Below are 19,088 nucleotides of genomic sequence, written 5' to 3' on the forward strand. Positions count from 1 at the left end.
GCTAGCAACCCAAGTTCATACACAGGGTCACTGGCAAGCTTGTACTGGAGTGGCTAGCCCACACTGAAGTATGTGCCACTATGTTTTCAATACGGTTGTTATCCCCACTAGCTAGATTAAAGGTACACGTATGCCTACTTGCACTACAATCACACCTTAATTTGCAGTTTAGCCATACCTACAGTGACATAAAATATTTGTCACTTCAGACCAACACTGCATAATTTTTAACAAAAAAGTTATTTACACTTGCAATCCATTAACAAAATTAACATGTTTATACATTGGCCAACATTTTCAAAATTAGGCTTCTATGTCCATATTTTCAAGGGCACATAAGTAATTTGGGAGCAAGATGTATCCCACTGACTTCCAACTATAAACCCTGCTGGAGGAGCAAAGCCAGTTTGAAGAATTTTAGCTATCTTGACTTGTGGAAGTTCAATATATTGAAAGGTGATATTGGCTGTAAATATAGAAAGGGCTATTTGCTTATCCGTTCTGTGTTTGAGTATGTAGTATTACCACAGTAAGGCTGTTCATGAAGACCAGGGCTCGTCTTTTTTTTTTTCCTTAGTATAAATGAGCATTTTAAGTGTGAAATTTCCTCAGTAAAAGAAAAAAAAAAGTCTCTGTAAAATCTGAAATTCTACTAACAATTGGAAACCAAACAAGTACACAACGCTCACTTTCTTCCCAATTTGATATCTTAAATTGCTAAAGACCTACCAATATGTAAATAAAAATCTAATTATATTAAAATTGATTTGATTTAAAAATTATTATTTTATCCACCCTGCTTCCAATGGAAGACTCATTACATAGAGCAAAAGATGAGACTGCAGGACATATGATCTATTTCTGTGGCAGTGTTTTGCTTTTATTTCAATAATAAAAAATGCTTGATAGAACGTAAAGCTGCTGATACAAGAACACTTTAGTGGTTGGAAGACACTTTTATAACTTATGTTCCTCACATTTAGCAATGAAAATGGTTATACTTTGAACAATAATTCTGATATATTGACATCATTATACAAAGAAGAAAGGAGAGCTACCTACACGTGCTCAAAACATAGTAAATTTCTCCATGTGGACAATACAATAAATATGGACATTGTGCAGACATTCATAAGAGATAACATTACCATCAGAAAGCATCCAGATCATTCAAGTCAGACAGAACCAGAATTCAGTTTAATGTTGCTTCTATTAATGTATTAGAAGAAGCTGTTGTGCTGATAGGTCAACTGTGTAACAAAAGAAAGTTACTCGAGTTTTTCTGGAAACAAACAAATACAGCTCTTCATACAGTTGCTCACTTAATATTAAGTTCATGTTACAGAACTAAAACAAAGATCTAATGTCTCTGTTGACATGTTTCTAGAATCGTGTGAACAGTACTTTTTGATTTCATTAGTGACCCAATGTGAAATTTCTCTACACTGTGCAAAGTTGGATTCAGCATTTATAATGCAGTCCCAACAAATACCACATTGGAACCAATTGGCACACTTTAATTAGTTTCACCCTTTAAGAATCACTGTCAGTATGTATTATTTTCTGGAAAGTCTATGCCTGGTTTCTCAAATTAGTCAAGTTTTCCACTGAACTAAAGCAATTCTCTTACATATATGGGAATAGGGCTGCATAACTAAAGCTTATAACGAACTTGAGGAAAATACACAGCATTCACCAATAGCTACTACATTATGTTACCTGAGATACCACAATGTTTTCATATACTGTGGTGCAGTAATTTTAAGTGCTGACTTTTTAAATGGAGACTTTTGTATAGGTATTGTGAACATAGACATATAGTGCTATATCAACAACTAACAACAAAAAAGCAGAAGAACTCTTTATAGAAACAAAAACAGCCTGAGACATAAAGACTCCATTTTGTTGATCACAGGATAGGATAATGACAACTTTTGAGTTACTAGCACATTATTTCACTGCTTTGAAAATGCAAGCTAAATATGTATATTTGCATATGGACATTAAGAAATTAAGGACCTACAGGGACAAACACTAGAGAACACAAAACAAAGACAGAGCGAACTGATTATTTTCTCACACTAGTGTAACTCTGCTGAAATCAATTACACAATAGAAGAACACAATCAGGCCCAATATTTTAGATCCGTAGCTTGCCATTATTATAGCCTGGTGAGTAACACAGGGGTTTTGAATCTGATCTCATGTATACCAGCTTTACATGGAAGTAACTCACTCATTACTCCTTGAGTTACTCCTAATCTACAACAGTGTAAGATTGGAATTTGCTTTGGCTTTTGTACAACTTCATGGTAAAAGCTAAAGGGATATGTTCATATAAACAAGCAGAACTCTTTAGTCCTTCCCTCCTTTATTTGTCATGAAGTTCTACATACTGCATGAGCTGTAAATCAAGGCAACGTTCACAGCAAAAAATTTTAATTTACCACACCATGAGTATTCTGCCTTCAGTGCTTTTCAAAATTTACCTCCAAGAAGTGTTAAAACAAGCGATTCAATGAGAACATTAATCAATATTACTACCTCATGATAACAGAGGAAGATGATAATATCAATGTACCATATGTAAACGGGTTACATTTATACTTATGGTTTGTGGCTTTCTAATTCATGAATGGAATCACATTAGGCAATATCTCTTCACTAGTATTTGGTCATGTTTTATGTCTTCTTAGTTACTTTTACTATCTTAGATGTTCGCAATGGTGACAGTTTTAGTTTACTGATTCCTTATATAAAGTGCTGAGGCTAGTGCTCTGCCATGGTAAAAAACCCCAAAGTCAGACTGCTCACTTAATAAGAGGCAAAAAGACAAATTAATGTCTTTTGTCACAAAATGTCAATTTAAACTCACTGAAACGTGACCTAGGCCCTAATCTTGGCAACACTTATGCATATGTTTAACTTTACTGCTTTGAGCAGTCCCAGTGGGGAAACTCGGAAGCTTAGCATATGCATAAGTGTTTATAGAAACAGGACATAAAAGTAAAACCATTTAGAACCATTTTCCCTTGCTTTCCCACTAGAGCCCCAACCCTGCTCCGACTGAAGTCATCAGTAAAACTTCTACTGACTTAAATGGCACAAGATCAGGCCCTCAGTGCACAGAAGTAGCATGGGAAGATGGGCAGGCAAGAGACTCTAATGCTGCCTTTATGGCACAATTTGCTTGTCTCTGCAAAGGCAGCAGGGACAGAAGCACTGTACAGATCCCTCTACAGTACTGGATTTCCATCTGTCTCTACCTCTCTTTGTAGATTGAGTCATCAAATTTAAAACTTAAAGTTCTTAGTAAAATTGATTCAACTGTTCATTATTACATCCACCTATCTACAACCCAAAGTCTCAGAAATCATGGATATAATGTTAAAAATCTATGACTCCCTCATGGCAAAAAAATGCAGCCATCACTGTAGTCAATGGAAGCCTTGCATGCATCTTGCATTGTTTTCCTGTACTTAGGTGAGTAATGACTAAGAACTCTGATTATTGAGAAGGGTGGTGATCACTTGCTATTTATTGTGGATTAGTTATAAGAAGTCACTGGTGTACTTTCTGCAAATCTTTCAGTTCTCCAAAATTTTTAGCACTCTTATTTCATTAGCTGCTGTCCTGTGTTATGGAAATAGAACTTTCTGTTTAGATTAGATAGACTAAGGGTGTTATAGTAGTTGATTTCCTAATTAAGGTATTGTCTATATAAAAAAGATAATATCCTTGACATGCATGGCAAATAAAAATATACTATTTTCTTTAATCTGTTTAAAGCTGATACCTGTGGTCTCATCATTTAAAACCACTCAGGCTGGGGCCATGGGATTCTTGCCCAAATTGCTCTAAGCTGATATTAAGTCCATATGTCACTCCGTATGTCCGCTGTTGTTACTGTTACCTTTGTATCACTACACTAAACACCAGAAGTTTTATATTAATCAAATTAGAGAAGCAATACCACTGTTATCTATCTGGTAAATGTCCCAAATTCTCCAGTGGATATGCCCTTACTCCTATACCCCAGTCCCTCTGTCTACCTCTGCTTTTATGTGCACCATTCCAGCTCATGCTCATTCTCCATCTGAGTCAATCCAACCTCCCATCCCCTGGCTCCTGTTCCACTCCTCCTCTGCTTCCCCAAGCCTCTAGTTCCTGCAACCCCCTCACATTCTTTCTTGCCCCATTTCCCACTTCTGTGCATTCCAATGCGGCCATTTCCTCCTTCTCCATACTACCTGGGTGCCAGCAATTGGAATATTGAAAGCACAGGAGAGTCTCCCTGATCTCAGATCATGTGCCTATGGGTTACAACTACCCCGCGCAGCCAGGAGCAGCATTTGCAGGAAAAGTCCTGTTCTGAGCCTTGGGTTGAAGCATGCTCAGTTGCTCTGTGCAAATGGCATAAATGCAGTGCAGTTGTCACACAGAAGCTGTGAGGGGAATGGAGCATGCTCAGTGCAGATGGAATCTTCAGAAAATTTAGCTGGCAAGCAAGTCTCTGAGTATGCACAAACTTCAATTTGGTTTTATCACTTGGTCAAATTTGGACAGGTTTTTCTGGGGATGGTAAAGGCACACCCCTGACTCGGGGTAAACTCCCCTGCCCAAATTTCAAGTTCCTGATCCAACGTGTGGAAGCATTACAGACTCTCAATGAAATAGTTGTAAGAATATTTTTAACATGGGCAAAATGTGTTGTTTGGACCTTAATGTGATCTTAGAAACATCTGAACAATTTTAGTAGGTAGGTAGAAAGAGTCAGGCAGACATCTGGGATGGATAGCTTCAGCCAAGCAGGATAAAATTTGGCAAAGTTATAAGCAACAAAAAACTGGGTCTTATAATGGGAAGTCTTGAGCAATCATATCTACAGGCAGCAGTACCAGTTCCACCTTTAAGAAAGAATATCAGTGGGACTTGGTTCTTAGGAAATTATTCTTTTTTGATGAGTTTAAGAGTTCATACAGAAAGATTCTTAATTATTAGTTTTATTTTTACTCAGTAGTCATGATCACAGACAATGCTGTAACCAAAATGTAAGAATCTACAATAGCAATAAGCAAGGAGGTATTGTGTGGTAGATCAGATCATACCATTTTTTGAGATTCCAACTTACCAACCCTTGCTATAAATGAAACCCTATAGCAAGGAGTTGGCTAACAATCTCAGGGAAAAAAGTTCTGTCCACAGTGCTTAGGAAAATTCCGTTAGCAATAACCATGAAACATTCAAAACATAGTCAAGTTGTATAGCTGGCATGGTTCTGATTCCAGTGTAGACAAAGGCCTTACTCAGATAAGCTATAGCTAGAGTGGGGATGGGGAAAAGCTATGGACCAAAAGCATAAATGACTACTTCTAAAAAATCTGGAATTCCTGTTGTGTTCACTCCTGACAAAGATATGAATAGAAAGGCAATTATTCTAAAAAGATACAGAGAAACCATTTATCTTTCTGATAAATGGGGGAAAATATATATACTTAGTCAGAAATCTATTACTGTCTCCTGATATCAACATTTGGAGAAATTAAGTTTGTTTAAAAAATAAGGCATTACATATTACACACAATATACAAAACAGGAACAACTTGAGACAAACAAATAGTCTTTAAATCCCAACTTGTAAAAAGTATTTTACAGAAACTGGTCACAGTGCACTGAACTCATTCCTTCTTTTCCTAGCAGTTTCATTTTAAATGACTTGGGAATTATATTAGAGTGCAATCTGACAGCAAACAGAAATGAAGTGCTATTTACACCAGAAATATTAATACTAATCAGTATAACGAGTCTGCTGTTGAGAACAAACCTAAATAATATTCTGAGGAATAAGAAACAGTGCCTTTCAGTAGAGTTGCCAGGAACAACAACAACATAATCCCCAAAGCCAAGTAACATCCATATCATAGATAGCATAAGTTTCTGTACTTTAAAACCTTTAAGCATTTCCAGCTTCATTCCAATTAAAATACATAATATATCACACATACATGCTTACACTTAAGTGGCACTCTTGGCTTTTGTACAATAAAGATTTAGTGAAAATATACATCTTGACACTTAAAACTAAAGTACAAATATACAATATCTGTAAGCCCATACATAATTTTTTACATTTATAATACACTTTACATAGATAAAAACATTCAGAGTTCACTCATCCTTTTATTTTTTGGCTACAATTCTCTGATTTAGAGTCTAGAGAACTCCTCTTCATCATCAATGTAACCAGATTTAAAACAGACCTGAGAAAGAGACAAGACAAAATGGCTGCATTTAGTTAAATAAGTAGCACAGCTGGTATTTTGTGGTTGGCTTGGTTTTTTTTGCTTGGTTTTTTGTTTGTTTGTTTGTTTTAAATAAATAGAGTCTATACATATTCTTTTACAGAGTCCATATACTTTTTCTACTAAATAAGTAGTTTTGTGGATATCAAAAGGAAGTAGCAGCCACCTCAAACCAAAGCTCAGACTATTTTCACTTCATCTAACCTTATTTTAATTCTTTCCTTGTGAAGTCAGTAACAGAAGACAAGATTTATAAACAGTATTTCATAGCCAATTGAAGGACCTCAACCCATAAAATATTTGCAAACATTCTTCATCAATACAAAGCCCAGTTTTTGAGGACACCTTAGGCAAACAAAAAATTATAATCAGCTATACAAATGCAAAGCAAAACTGTGGTCAAAAGACCAACATTTTGACTGCAGCCATGCTAGCCTAGGAACTATTGGTACATTTGCAAATTATTTTTCATTCACCAGCTGGGATAGCACAGTGCCTGCAAAAGCTGAAAACAGTATTTTGTTATGTAGTCTCCTGTGGATCAGCCAGAGATAACTGTACTGGATGAATCAGTAACAAAATGTCATATGACTGTATAAATTAACCTACATATTTTGGTTCTATGTTTCAAGGCCTTAGTGAATTTTCTGATACTCGGACAGTGTAGGGATTAAAATATTTCTTCTTTTATATTTCTCATATGAATAATTGAATGTCCACATTCAATATAAATAGTTTCAAATCAAAAGAATGCAGATGTCCAGTCTTCCCTCAGTGTAGCTATCTAGCTGTCAATAACTTAAATGGGAATCATTCATAGGCATCCAAAGACTAGATTCCTGAATAAGGTATAGGCAGGTAACACATCATTCCTATGTTAAAAACAAACTGGAAATTTTCTTATAGGTATAGATCAAATATATTTTCTAAAAATGGTACTCTATTGTTTTTCCTTGTTTAAAAAGTCTTTTTTATCGTAACCAAAAGGTCAGTTCACACCAACATTCAAATGCCCAATCGATGACAAAAATGTTTAATGTGCTATTATAATACACAGCTATAATGCGGATGCTTCAAGATTTGTTCCTAGCGATTTAAAATAATTAAATCTCTATTGAAAGCCAACATTATTTCTATGGTTCTTTACTGGGATGAACTTATCCTTCCCAAAACAATTTCACTCTGAATTTGTATACGCAGAACAAACAAAATTGTATATGCTGGTCTGCATGTGAAACACACTAGTAAACAGCCTATTTTGGTCAAATATATATGCCAATAGACTGTATTAAAACAACCTATGTTTCTCATGTCTTTCATGGTAAATATTTTGGGGTGCGATTCCTAAAGATTGCTCAATTTTAAGATATTTTAATATATTTATTAAACATTAGGTCTTAGAAGTGGAGTTAACTTGCTCATTGGGGAACCCATGTATACCTACACCATCTCCCAAACAACAACTTATCTCAAAATATACACACAACCCTAAAATATCCTGATGTTTGTCTCCTAACATTTCTTCTTCGGAATCACTGTCCATTCAGTGATCATATCAGACATCTACATTTAGTCCAATCTACAGTTTTGATTATTTTTTTCCATTATAAGCCTTTTTTATAAATAGTGAGAGACTGTCATTTGATAAACATTTTAAATTAATTTAAAAAGCAAAGGCAAAAAAGTATTATATATTTGTATTGTATTAAAAAAACCAAAAAGCCATAGCTAGTACTTTTACCCCTCCCATGAAGAGTCTGTGAAAGAAGCCTCTCTTTGGTCTAGGAGTCTCTTTGCTCATATCTAGGTCTTGTGACAAAGTGACATCAGGTTCATATATATTGACCTCTTGAAAGCATTCTGTTTCAATCATCTACATGGAAAGAGAAGATACACAAATGAAAAACTCAGTCATATAAAGACCCCCAGACATTATTCCAGTTCATGCAAGATGCATAACAACTGGATTCTTTGCTGAACCAGGGCCACACAGAGGAAGACACAAAATAGCTTTAACCACCTTTGTGCAACCTAAAAGGTATTTTATTTTACAATTAGCTACTCTCAGTCCCGGAAAGCCAACACAGCTGACAGGGATCAGCAGGACACAGCTGCTTCTCTAGCCACACCCTCTCTATTGCACGGGCAAGTCCACTAAATTTATGGCTGTTTTGTGACAGTGATCATGCAAAAAGCAGACACAGTATAGCCATAAATCTGGGCCCTTATGTGAAGAAACTAAGACCAGCTTTCTATAATTCTTGTTTGAACCATAACATAAAAGCACTCTTATAAGAGTGCCCCACATCCCTCCACCCCAACAAACACACACTTTGCTGCTGAATTTCCATTGCCCAAACTGCAACATGCACAACTTCTTGAACTGGATTTAATCCATGCCAATACATAAACATGGATATCTCTTTCTCCCATCTTCTGTTTCAGGGCAGCCTAACCTGGAGTAGGTGAAGCTGGATATGCCATCTCATTAATTACAATCAATCCAGTGTGTCAGCCACATTGGTAGGGGGAATTAACTCTATACATAGTCCTAAATGAATTCATTCATTAGTCAGTTTGGAATACTTATTTAGAAAGCAATATCTAGTAATGTTTGATTAAAGTAATAACTGCTTGTTCTGAAAACCTAGAGCAAGGATAGACCACAGAGTTCTACACTGTGGCTCCTGGCTGCTCTCAACATGAATACACAGGTATGATCTATTTGAGACCCCTGTAATAACAGCTAACGTTGAGTAAATTTTTTTTTTGTACTTTGAATGGCACTCATTCAGGTCCCACTGCTTTGAATGATAATATTAGAAATCTTTCAGAGACAGGATCAAAACAAGAAGTGTGTTCATTGTAGCGGATGCTATTGTTTTCTGGGCAGCATTCACTAAAGCATAGGGTGATTCAGCTTCCATCTGTTCAATTTTATGCAAGTTAAGTATGGTCCTTGGGCTCCTATCAAATTGTCAATGGGGCTGTTAGTTGGGAACATTCTGGGGCAAATGCCTGAAGTAAAAAGGAAGTTTCATCATAAAGCCCGGTTAAGGAAGTTAAACAGTTTTGTATTTTTTAATGTTCATTATTGTTACACTAACACAAACAGGACTTGTTCAAAGTACAGTACCTCATTTTGCCAAGGGATTGAGACGCAACCTGTAACAAATTTGGAATAGAAGTCATCATCTGTAGTATCCAGGTTCACTCCTTTTACTGTGGAGAATTGCTCTATATCCAAGACATCCTTACAATACACTGCACGTGGCTGCAATATGAAACAATGATTGCTTCTTTGACAGAATTTTTATTTTCAGAGAAAACTGGGCAATTAAAAAAATATATCTTAGGTTCACATTGTTGCCTATTCTCTATTTATTTACCTGAACACCAAAAGGATACTACTATACCCTCTAGACTAGTACTGCTTAACAAGTGGTGTGAGACCTATAGGGGGTCATGAAATGACACCCGGTGGGTTGCATGCAACCAAGAGCAGCAAAATTAATGGTCACTAGGACCCAGGGGGAGCCCTGACAGAGAAAGGAAGTACTATAGCAACTTGGTCCCTCTCACATCCTGAGGCTGTGGCAGTTGACTCCTGCTCTGCCCACTGACTCCCAATCCCAGGGAAGTTTCTCAGTGCCCAACCTTCATTTGTCAGGGGCAGGGGAAGTAGTGATTTAAAGAGCTGGGGAACCAACTTCACAGCCCCTTCGAGCTGTACTTGGGACATGGGTCTCAAAACCCTTTACAAAAGGAAGTGTCATATAAACAGCTAAATATCATCATTAGACAACACTGAATTACATTTGCATTGTGTTGCCTATTTAAATAATTTTGTCAGGACTCTCTGGAGACAGGGCTCTCCTAAGTCTTTGCACAAAATTCAGGTCAATCATCTACAAATATTGCCACCTCCCTATTCAACCCCCTTTGCAGATAATAACTAGCTTCTGCACACACCCTTCCTATTTTCCAGTGCAAATTGATTTAATTAACATAGAAGTATATTGTGTCTTTTTAAGTACTAGATACATCTGTCTCATCTACTTACATCTGGTAAAAACGGAGGTTCTAACATGTTTGCTTCCAGTCTCTTGAAGTTAATATTCTTGAAAATGGGATGCTGTTTTACAGCAGCAGCTCCATCTCCAGTGCACCCCAATCGTTCCTTTGGATCTTTGGCAAGTAACTGCACAGAAATAGTAAATATATCACTGGATTAGTCTTTTATATATGCCCTTTTAAAAATTATCTATACAGTATTTTTCAATAGAAAAATATATATAGTTTTTTTTTGGCTCCTTTGCTTACTGAAATCTGCAATTGAATGCTGTACCAAAGTGTTAACTTTTAAAGAACTGGAAATCTGAAATATGTGGCTTAAGAGCATTAAAGTATTTTCGTTAGACCAGTTTAAGTTACAAACATTCTGCTTTTTAATTATTATAGGTTCTACCCATAGTTTAATGAGCTGCTAAGTTATCTCTATGTACTTATGTTTATATACTTGGTGATCATATATGCTTTGCCACATATCTTGCTTTCCTCAAATGCAGATCTAAAATTGTTTCTGTATGTTAGTAACTCTAGACAAGATATTTTTATAAATCAACCATAACAAACATATATATTATAAATATTATTTTTCTAAAAAACTCTTCAACTGTGTAAATGCATGTTATCTACCAAATTTAACTGGATTTTACTCCAGTCAATAAAGGTAAAAAAACCAAGCTGTCCTATTACATGGTCTTTTTCTTTACACAAGAGAACTAATATGCTGCTTTTCTACCACATCTTCCCCATATTAAATCCCATTTTTTTTTCTGTTGAGATGGCTTAACTCTGCCCTTGGTTATGCTACGTTCAAACTGTGGTTTAGCTTGAGGATATGGACTACGACATCTATAAAGTACACCATTTTGTAAGTTACAACGCAACAAACATGAAGAGAAGTCCTCAGTTCCTAAGTCTGACAACAACAGCATGGAACTGTTTATGGACTTCTATCATATCAATAGTTGAATCACAAAAAAAGATGAAAACGACCTATGTAGGTCACCTAAGCCATGTCACCTGAATTATGAAAAATTTCCAACAAAATAAAGACACTAAAATTTAAAATTTCAGCTCTTTAAAGAGTGTTAGAAATTTAATTTCCAAACCTCTACGTCTCTTCACCCACCATCCTGCAGATGGATTTTGCCTCCTCTGAGAATCTGTCCGAGTACACTTCCTGGTCTTCCTTCACTCTTCGGTCTATCTCATTCAGTTTGACCTTTTCCTTACGCTTCCTGAATGGTGATTGTCCTTGAATCATTTCATAAATTAGGCAGCCAAGACCCCACCAGTCAGGGCTGAATGTATACCTTTCATTGTTGAGGATTTCTGGAGCTACCAAAAATAAAAAATAGAAAGATTAATGTGTTTTAGTTTTTTTCCATTATTTGATCAGTAAAACAAATCCACTAAGCTAACATTGCACTCTCCTAAAAACAGACTGTACAGTAATAGTGGATGTCCAGAATTACAGAAAGTCCTCATACCCATATTAAGGACTCTTTTGCTCAGCTAACTGTAGGTCCTTAATTGCTTCTTTTCTAGATCAATATGATCCTTAAGTCATTTTTTAAATGAAGGTAAAATTTTCACAAGCTAAGCACCTAAGTGACTTAGGAGTCCAAGCCACATTTTCAAAAGTGACTTGTGCACTTAGGAGCTTCGAGTCAAACAATGTCAATGAGATTTAGGTGCTTTTGAAAATTTTACCCAGAATAATTAACTTTCTGAGATGGCTACATCTAAAATTTAATTTTGTAATTTTATCAAACATGACCTTGTGAAGCTGGCAGACCAGGTGCCAGCTCATGCCAAGGTGCCTAGGCCTCATTGAACACTTTCAAATGCATCGCTGGAAACCATTCTTGCTTACTTGTTTGTTAGCATTATCAAAATAAATATTAGAGTTATAACAATGTATTTAGACTTTATGGAATGGTTGTGGGATGCTGCATGTATTAATCCTACTTATATCTGTATCCCATGTAATTAGGGTAATGTTTAAACGTTTTCTCTGTAACTATACAAACGTTTGTTAAGACTGTAAATTCCCCACAGTCAGGAGACAATCATTACCATGTGCGAAATATTAATTTACCCCAACAGGTGTTATTTCCTGGCCATCTGGAAGGATTACTGAATCCAAGTGGGCCACTGCGGAACAAAGACTTTGTCAATTGTTCTCCCCACCCACCCATGAAGAGGTTATGTGCAGGAGCACTTATCCTATCAGCTTGGATTCTATGGTGGGTGGGTGGGGGAGAGAGGGGGGTAAAAATCCCTGAAAAGGAGAAACTGGATTTTTGATGGTTTCTGGACTCTCGGGGACAAATATTCATAAACATAAGCAAGAGATCCCCATGCTGTCTAGCATGGGCCAGCCCGGACATATAGAGCTGCTTATTATAGAAGCTTATAGTACCTTTTTAACCCTAAGACTAACTCATTTGTGTACATATGTTTTTTAACCTTGTTAAAAAAAAACCACCTTATTTATTTTCTTATTTAATAAATCTTTAGTTAGTTTATTACAGGATTAACTACAGGCGTTGTACTCAGATCTCAGCCCAAAGACTACTGACCTGAGGTAAGAGACTAGTCCTTTGGGACCGGGAGTAAGCTGAATTTTGTGATTTTTGGTATAAAATGACCATCTATCACATAGTCCAGCTTGCCTGCGTGACAAGATAGACTGGAATGCCCAAGGGGACTGTCTGTGACTGCATAGTAAGACTGGTTAGTATGTTAGTAGTTCACACTTGTTACTGGGTTGGTGAAATCTAATGATATAATATACAATCAGATTGGGGTTTCTACCCTGCTTTTTGACAGTCTGCCCTAAGGCTGGAACTCACGGTTGTGAGCCATTACAGACAGCATGACACACCTATTCACATACTGTATCTTTTCTTCACACTAATACTGTCCCAAAACCAAATCAAACCCAGTATGATTCTGTATTCTAGAGTCACCTATACTTAAGCAAGTGTAATAGACCTCACTAGTATGGTTTAGCTAGCTACAGGCATTTTACATACCCATGTATCCAACTGTTCCAACCCGCCCTCGGACTGTTTCTCCTTCTGGGATCTGCACAGCTAATCCAAGATCTGAAATCCTGATGTGTCCTGTTTACATTGAAATTAATTACACAAATTCAACAAGGAATGAAGTATTAGCATTTTAAAATATATGGGATTTCCATAGTATCCTTCACCCTCCATCCCAACAAATCACTTATTAGAGCTAAGACATTACCTACACAGACAGAAGGGCTTCTCCCATGGGCATAGGTAGTATATCTCCCCGAGAGGTGGTATTTAGTTCAACCGAAGAATTCTTTGGTCTACCTAGCGCTGGTCTATAAGGGGGGTTAGGTTAGTATGGCTACATCTCTGAGGGGTATGGATTTTTCACACCCCTGACAGACTTAGTTATCCTGAAGTAAATTCCACACCCCTGAGAGACATAGCCATAAGCTCTTTAATCAATTTAATCAAAAAACATCTTTGTGTCGTCTTATCCTTCCATTTTACAAATTGGAAAAAATGAGGCACAGAACTGATATGCTCAAATTCACACAAGAAATTTGTGGCTGAGCATGGTACAGAATACTTCACATGAAAACATGACTGTAGGCTGAATAGGCTTTCTGAGTTTCCATTTCAACTCCTATGTTTATTCAGCAGCCAATAATGGCAATATAGTATCATATTTAAGTCTTTATTATACTGTATTAAGCTTCTTGACTTCTTAGTAGAACATTGGAGCTTGCTCCATTTCATTCTTTATGTGAGAAAGATTATGCAAAATTATCAGTTTCCTCTCAAAGACATTGTAATAACTAGAACAGAGTGAAAAGTAGAATATCCATCCCACAGGAAATTCTGATATTTCAACATTTGTTTCACATACTGAATCAGAATGTTTCAAAGAACAAGTTCCAAATCAAAAATTTTTGAAAGTGTAAAATTAAATTTAATTAAATTAAATATGTTCAAATCAGTTCAACATTAAACTGCATCAGTCAATGGTTCTGCAATGCCTCAAGAAGTTGTAATTCAGATGTGTCATGCCCTTATTCCTCTGCATAGGCCAGGCTCTCTAATCAGATTACGTCTACTATAATACACTACACTCATTTAACTCCCATAAGGCACCACGTTGCTTGGTGAGAGGGGAGACCACAGGGCATCAGGGGAGAGAGTCCACCCAGGGAGCCCATTCCATAGGGAAAAATGGGAGCAACACAAATTACCCAAACTACAACATTCATGAGATACTGTGTCACCGCAGGCAGTTGAAATTTAATGTTGAACTGACTCAAAATTAAATATTTTGGTTCAGTTCAACAAACCAAAATATTTTGATTTGGGTTGGCTCTATTCCTAACAAACTAATTGATTTTTGTGCTGCGAGAAAAAAAATCAAAATAATCAGGCAAAAAATCTAAATTTTCCCCCCACAAAAAAAAATCAGTTCAGTAGAAACTGTATTTTCCATTGGAAAAATCATTTAAATGGCAAATTTCCAATCAGCTTTAGTAATAAGATAAAGAAAACACATTTTGATAGCTTTTAGGACAGGGGCAGTGTCTTCATACATGTTTGTACAGTGCCTAGAATAGTAGGGCAATCTCAGTGGGGGTCTCTAAGCTTAACTGTAGTATGAATATTACATAATTTTGCATAGAGCATTTAGAAGCAACTGATAAAAATGAAGAATATCAAATATAAATTAGCACACAAGTGGAAGATCCTAGACGATGATGCCCCATTTTGTAATTGTCTCAGACCAAGTCTTTTACTCCTGAGGGAATTCTGTACTACTGTGCATGCCTGTATGAATTCTTGTTTGCAGAATTCAGGTAAAATTGTCTTCCAGTCAACCCCATGAAGACCTCAATTAGCCACATTAGATCCAGTGCTAAAAGCTGTCTGAAAGAATCAAGGAATGAAATTGCAGTGTGTTCTATTACTTTCGGTAAAGCAAGAATAGTCAATCTTTTTTCCACTCATATAAGCACACTTGCATGCTAATATTTTATTAATTATGTCTCTGGTATTGTAGAGAAATTGCTAAACCACCTTAAATATCTTTGCACTGTACTCAGAATACATTTATACATTTTTAGTGTACGTGCCAAGAAGTTTATGTTTATTTACCACAGTCATCAAGGAGAATATTTTCAGGCTTCAAGTCTCTACAAAGCAAACAAAACAAAAAGCCAGTTATTTAAAAGGGAAAATTATAGCCACTATCAAGTGTGGGTTTTGCAGAAACTACAAAATTGCTTTCCGTAGAAAACCGTGACTTAAGTGTGAAGAGACTATAAGAATCTCAAGTTTTGCAACTTTATTGTTTATAATACATATTTAAACAACAACCTGATGAACTATAGATTAAGAAGTTTTACAGTAGAAATTGTCAGAAACTGATCCCCTTCCCTGCAGAAGACTTTGATGAATCCAAAACAAAATTTCCCTGGAAAATGTTGACTTTGGGGGATGGGGGAAAAATCTAAACCCATACACATCAAAATATGTGAAAAAGATTTTAGGCAAGACCTGGGTGTTCAGTGTTTTGACAGAAAAGTTGACTTTTCCTTGGAAAGCAGATACTCCTCAGGAAAAATATAATGTAGCTTATTTTCAATGAAACATTGGGTTTTCAGCTACATTAATTTTTTGAACTTGAATCTGATACCAATATAGGTAGAGAACATAAGAATGGCCATACTGGGTCAAACCAAAGGTCCATCCAGCCCAGTATCCTGTCTGCTGACAGCGGCCAATGCCAGGTGTCCCAGAGGGCGTGAACCTAACAGGTAATGATCAAGTGATCTCTCTCCTGCCACCATCTCCACCCTCTGACAAACAGAGGCTAGGGACACCATTCCTTACCCATCCTGGCTAATAGCCATTAATGGACTTAACCTCCATGAATTTATCTAGTTCTCTTTTAAACGCTGTTATAGTCCTAGCCTTCACAACCTCCTCAGACAAGGAGTTCCACAGGTTGACTGTGCACTGTATGAAGAAGAACTTCCTTTTATTTGTTTTAAACCTGCTGCCCATTAATTTCATTTGGTGGCCCCTAGTTCTTATATTATGGGAACAAGTAAATAACTTTTCCTTATTCACTTTCTCCACACCACTCATGATTTTATATACCTCTATCATATCCTCCCTTAGTCTCCTCTTTTCCAAGCTGAAAAGTCCTAGCCTCTTTAATCTCTCCTCATATGGGACCCGTTCCAAACCCCTAATCATTTTAGTTGCCCTTCTCTGAACCTTTTCTAATGCCAGTATATCTTTTTTGAGATGAGGAGATCACATATGTACACAGTATTCAAGATGTGGGCATACCACGGATTTATATAAGGGCAATAAGCTATTCTCCGTCTTATTCTCTATCCCTTTTTTAATGATTCCTAACATCCTGTTTGCTTTTTTGACTGCCGCGGCACACTGCGTGGACGTCTTCAGAGAACTATCCACGATGACTCCAAGATCTTTTTCCTGATTAGTTGTAGCTAAATTAGCCCCCATCATATTGTATGTATAGTTGGGATTATTTTTTCCAGTGTGCATTACTCTACACATTTATCCACATTACATTTCATTTGCCATTTTGTTGCCCAATCACTTAGTTTTGTGAGATCTTTTTGAAGTTCTTCACAGTCTGCTTTGGTCTTAACTATCTTGAGCAATTTAGTATCGTCTGCAAACTTTGACACCTCACTGTTTACCCCTTTCTCCAGATCATTTATGAATAAGTTCAATAGGATTGGTCCTAGAACTGACCCTTGGGGAACACCACTAGTTACCCTTCTCAATTCTGAAAATTTACCATTTATTCCTACCCTTTGTTCCCTGTCTTTTAACCAGTTCTCAATCCATAAAAGGATCTTCCCTCTTATCCCATGACAACCTAATTTACGTAAGAGCCTTTTGTGAGGGACCTTGTCACAGGCTTTCTGAAAATGTAAGTACCCTATGTCCACTGGATCCCCTTTGTCCACATGTTTGTTGACCCCTTCAAAGAACTCTAATAGATTAGTAAGGCATGATTTCCCTTTACAGAAACCATGTTGACTTTTGCCCAACAAGTTATGTTCTTCTATGTGTCTGACAATTTTATTCTTTACTATTGTTTCAACTAATTTGCCCGGTATGGACGTTAGACTTCCCGGTCTGTAATTGCCGGGATCACCTCTAGAGATCTTTTTAAATATTGGCGTTACATTAGTTATCTTCCAGTCATTGGGTACAGAAGCTGATTTAAAAGGACAGGTTACAAACCATAGTTAATAGTTCCGCAATTTCACATTTGAGTTCTTTCAGAACTCTTGGGTGAATGCCATTTGGTCCCGGTGACTTGTTAATGTTAAGTTTATCAATTAATTCCAAAACCTCCTCTAATGACACTTCAATCAGTGACAATTCCTCCGATTTGTCACCTACAAAGGACGGCTCAGGTTTGGGAATCTCCCTAACATCCTCAGCCGTGAAGACTGAAGCAAAGAATTCATTTAGTGTCCCTGCAATCACTTTATCGTCTTTAAGTGCTCCTTTTGTAGCCTGATCGTCCAAGGGCCCCACTGGTTGTTTAGCAGGCTTCCTGCTTCTGATGTACTTAAAAAACATTTTGTTATTACCTTTTGAGTTTTTGGCTAGCTGTTCTTCAAACTCCTTTTTGACTTTTCTTATTACATTTTTACATTAAATTTGGCAGTGTTTATGCTCCTTGCTATTTACCTCACTAGGATTTGACTTCCACTTTTTAAAAGATGCCTTTTTATCTCTCACTGCTTCTTTTACATGGTTGTTAAGGAACAGTGGCTCTTTTTAAATTCTTTTACTGTGTTTTTTAATTTGGGGTATACATTTAAGTTGGGCCTCTATTATGGCGTCTTTGAAAAGTGTCCATGTAGCTTACAGTGATTTCACTCTAGTCACTGTACCTTTTAATTTCTATCTGAAGGATTTTTTTCTTCTGAAAGTATTAGCAAGTTTTGCATTAAATGTATTTGAGTTTGTTAAATTAAGAAAATTGAACAGTGAGTATTAGGGCTGTCAAGCAATTACAAAAATTAATTGTGATTACTCGTGCTGTTAAACAGTAATAAAATACCATTTATTTAAATATTTTTGGGTGTTTTCTACATTTTCAAATATACTGATTTCAATTATAACACAGAATACAAAGTGTACAGTGCTCACTTTATATTTATTTTGATTACAAATATTTGCACTGTAAAAAACAAAAGATATAGTAGTTTTCAATTCACCTAATACAAGTGCTGTAGTGCAATTTCTTTATCATGAAAGTTGAACTTACAAATGTAAAATTATGGACAAAAAAATAACTGCATTCAAAAATAAAACAATGTAAAACTTTAGAGCCTACAAGTCCACTCTATCCTATTTTTGTTCAGCCAATCACTCAGACAAACAAGTTTGTTTACATTTGCGGGAGATAATGCTGCCCACTTCTTGTTCACAATGTCATCTGAAAGTGAGAACATGTGTTCTCATGGCGCTGTTGTAGCCGGCGTTGCAAGATACTTACATGCCAGATGCACTAAAGATTCATATGTCCCTTCATGCTTCAACCACCATTCCAGAGGAAATGCATCCATGCTGATGACGGGTTCTTCTCGATAACAATCCAAAGCAGTGTGGAGCAACACATGTTCATTTTCATCATCTG

At 36.5% G+C, this 19,088-nt stretch overlaps 1 protein-coding gene across 3 annotated transcripts in view; it reads right to left on the reverse strand.

Moving 5' to 3' along the window:
• Positions 1–854: 854 nt before the first annotated feature.
• The window catches only part of GRK4 (G protein-coupled receptor kinase 4), a 78,336-nt gene continuing 60,102 nt past the window's right edge, over positions 855–19,088 (reverse strand). For 2 of the 3 annotated variants that reach the window (XM_042855532.2, XM_042855533.2), the window contains exons 10-16: positions 15,539–15,576; positions 13,412–13,501; positions 11,500–11,708; positions 10,366–10,503; positions 9,439–9,576; positions 8,038–8,175; positions 4,988–6,260 (exon numbers count right to left, since the gene is read on the reverse strand). In XM_042855532.2, coding sequence (XP_042711466.2) covers positions 6,207–6,260; positions 8,038–8,175; positions 9,439–9,576; positions 10,366–10,503; positions 11,500–11,708; positions 13,412–13,501; positions 15,539–15,576 — 805 coding nt within the window. In that variant the 3' untranslated portion in view covers positions 4,988–6,206. Of the gene's footprint in view, positions 6,261–8,037; positions 8,176–9,438; positions 9,577–10,365; positions 10,504–11,499; positions 11,709–13,411; positions 13,502–15,538; positions 15,577–19,088 lie in introns of all 3 variants that reach the window. The other variant, XM_005304081.5, reaches the window with a different exon arrangement.

This window comes from Chrysemys picta, chromosome 5 (genome assembly GCF_011386835.1).
Source record: "Chrysemys picta bellii isolate R12L10 chromosome 5, ASM1138683v2, whole genome shotgun sequence".
Taxonomy (NCBI): Eukaryota; Metazoa; Chordata; order Testudines; family Emydidae; genus Chrysemys; species Chrysemys picta.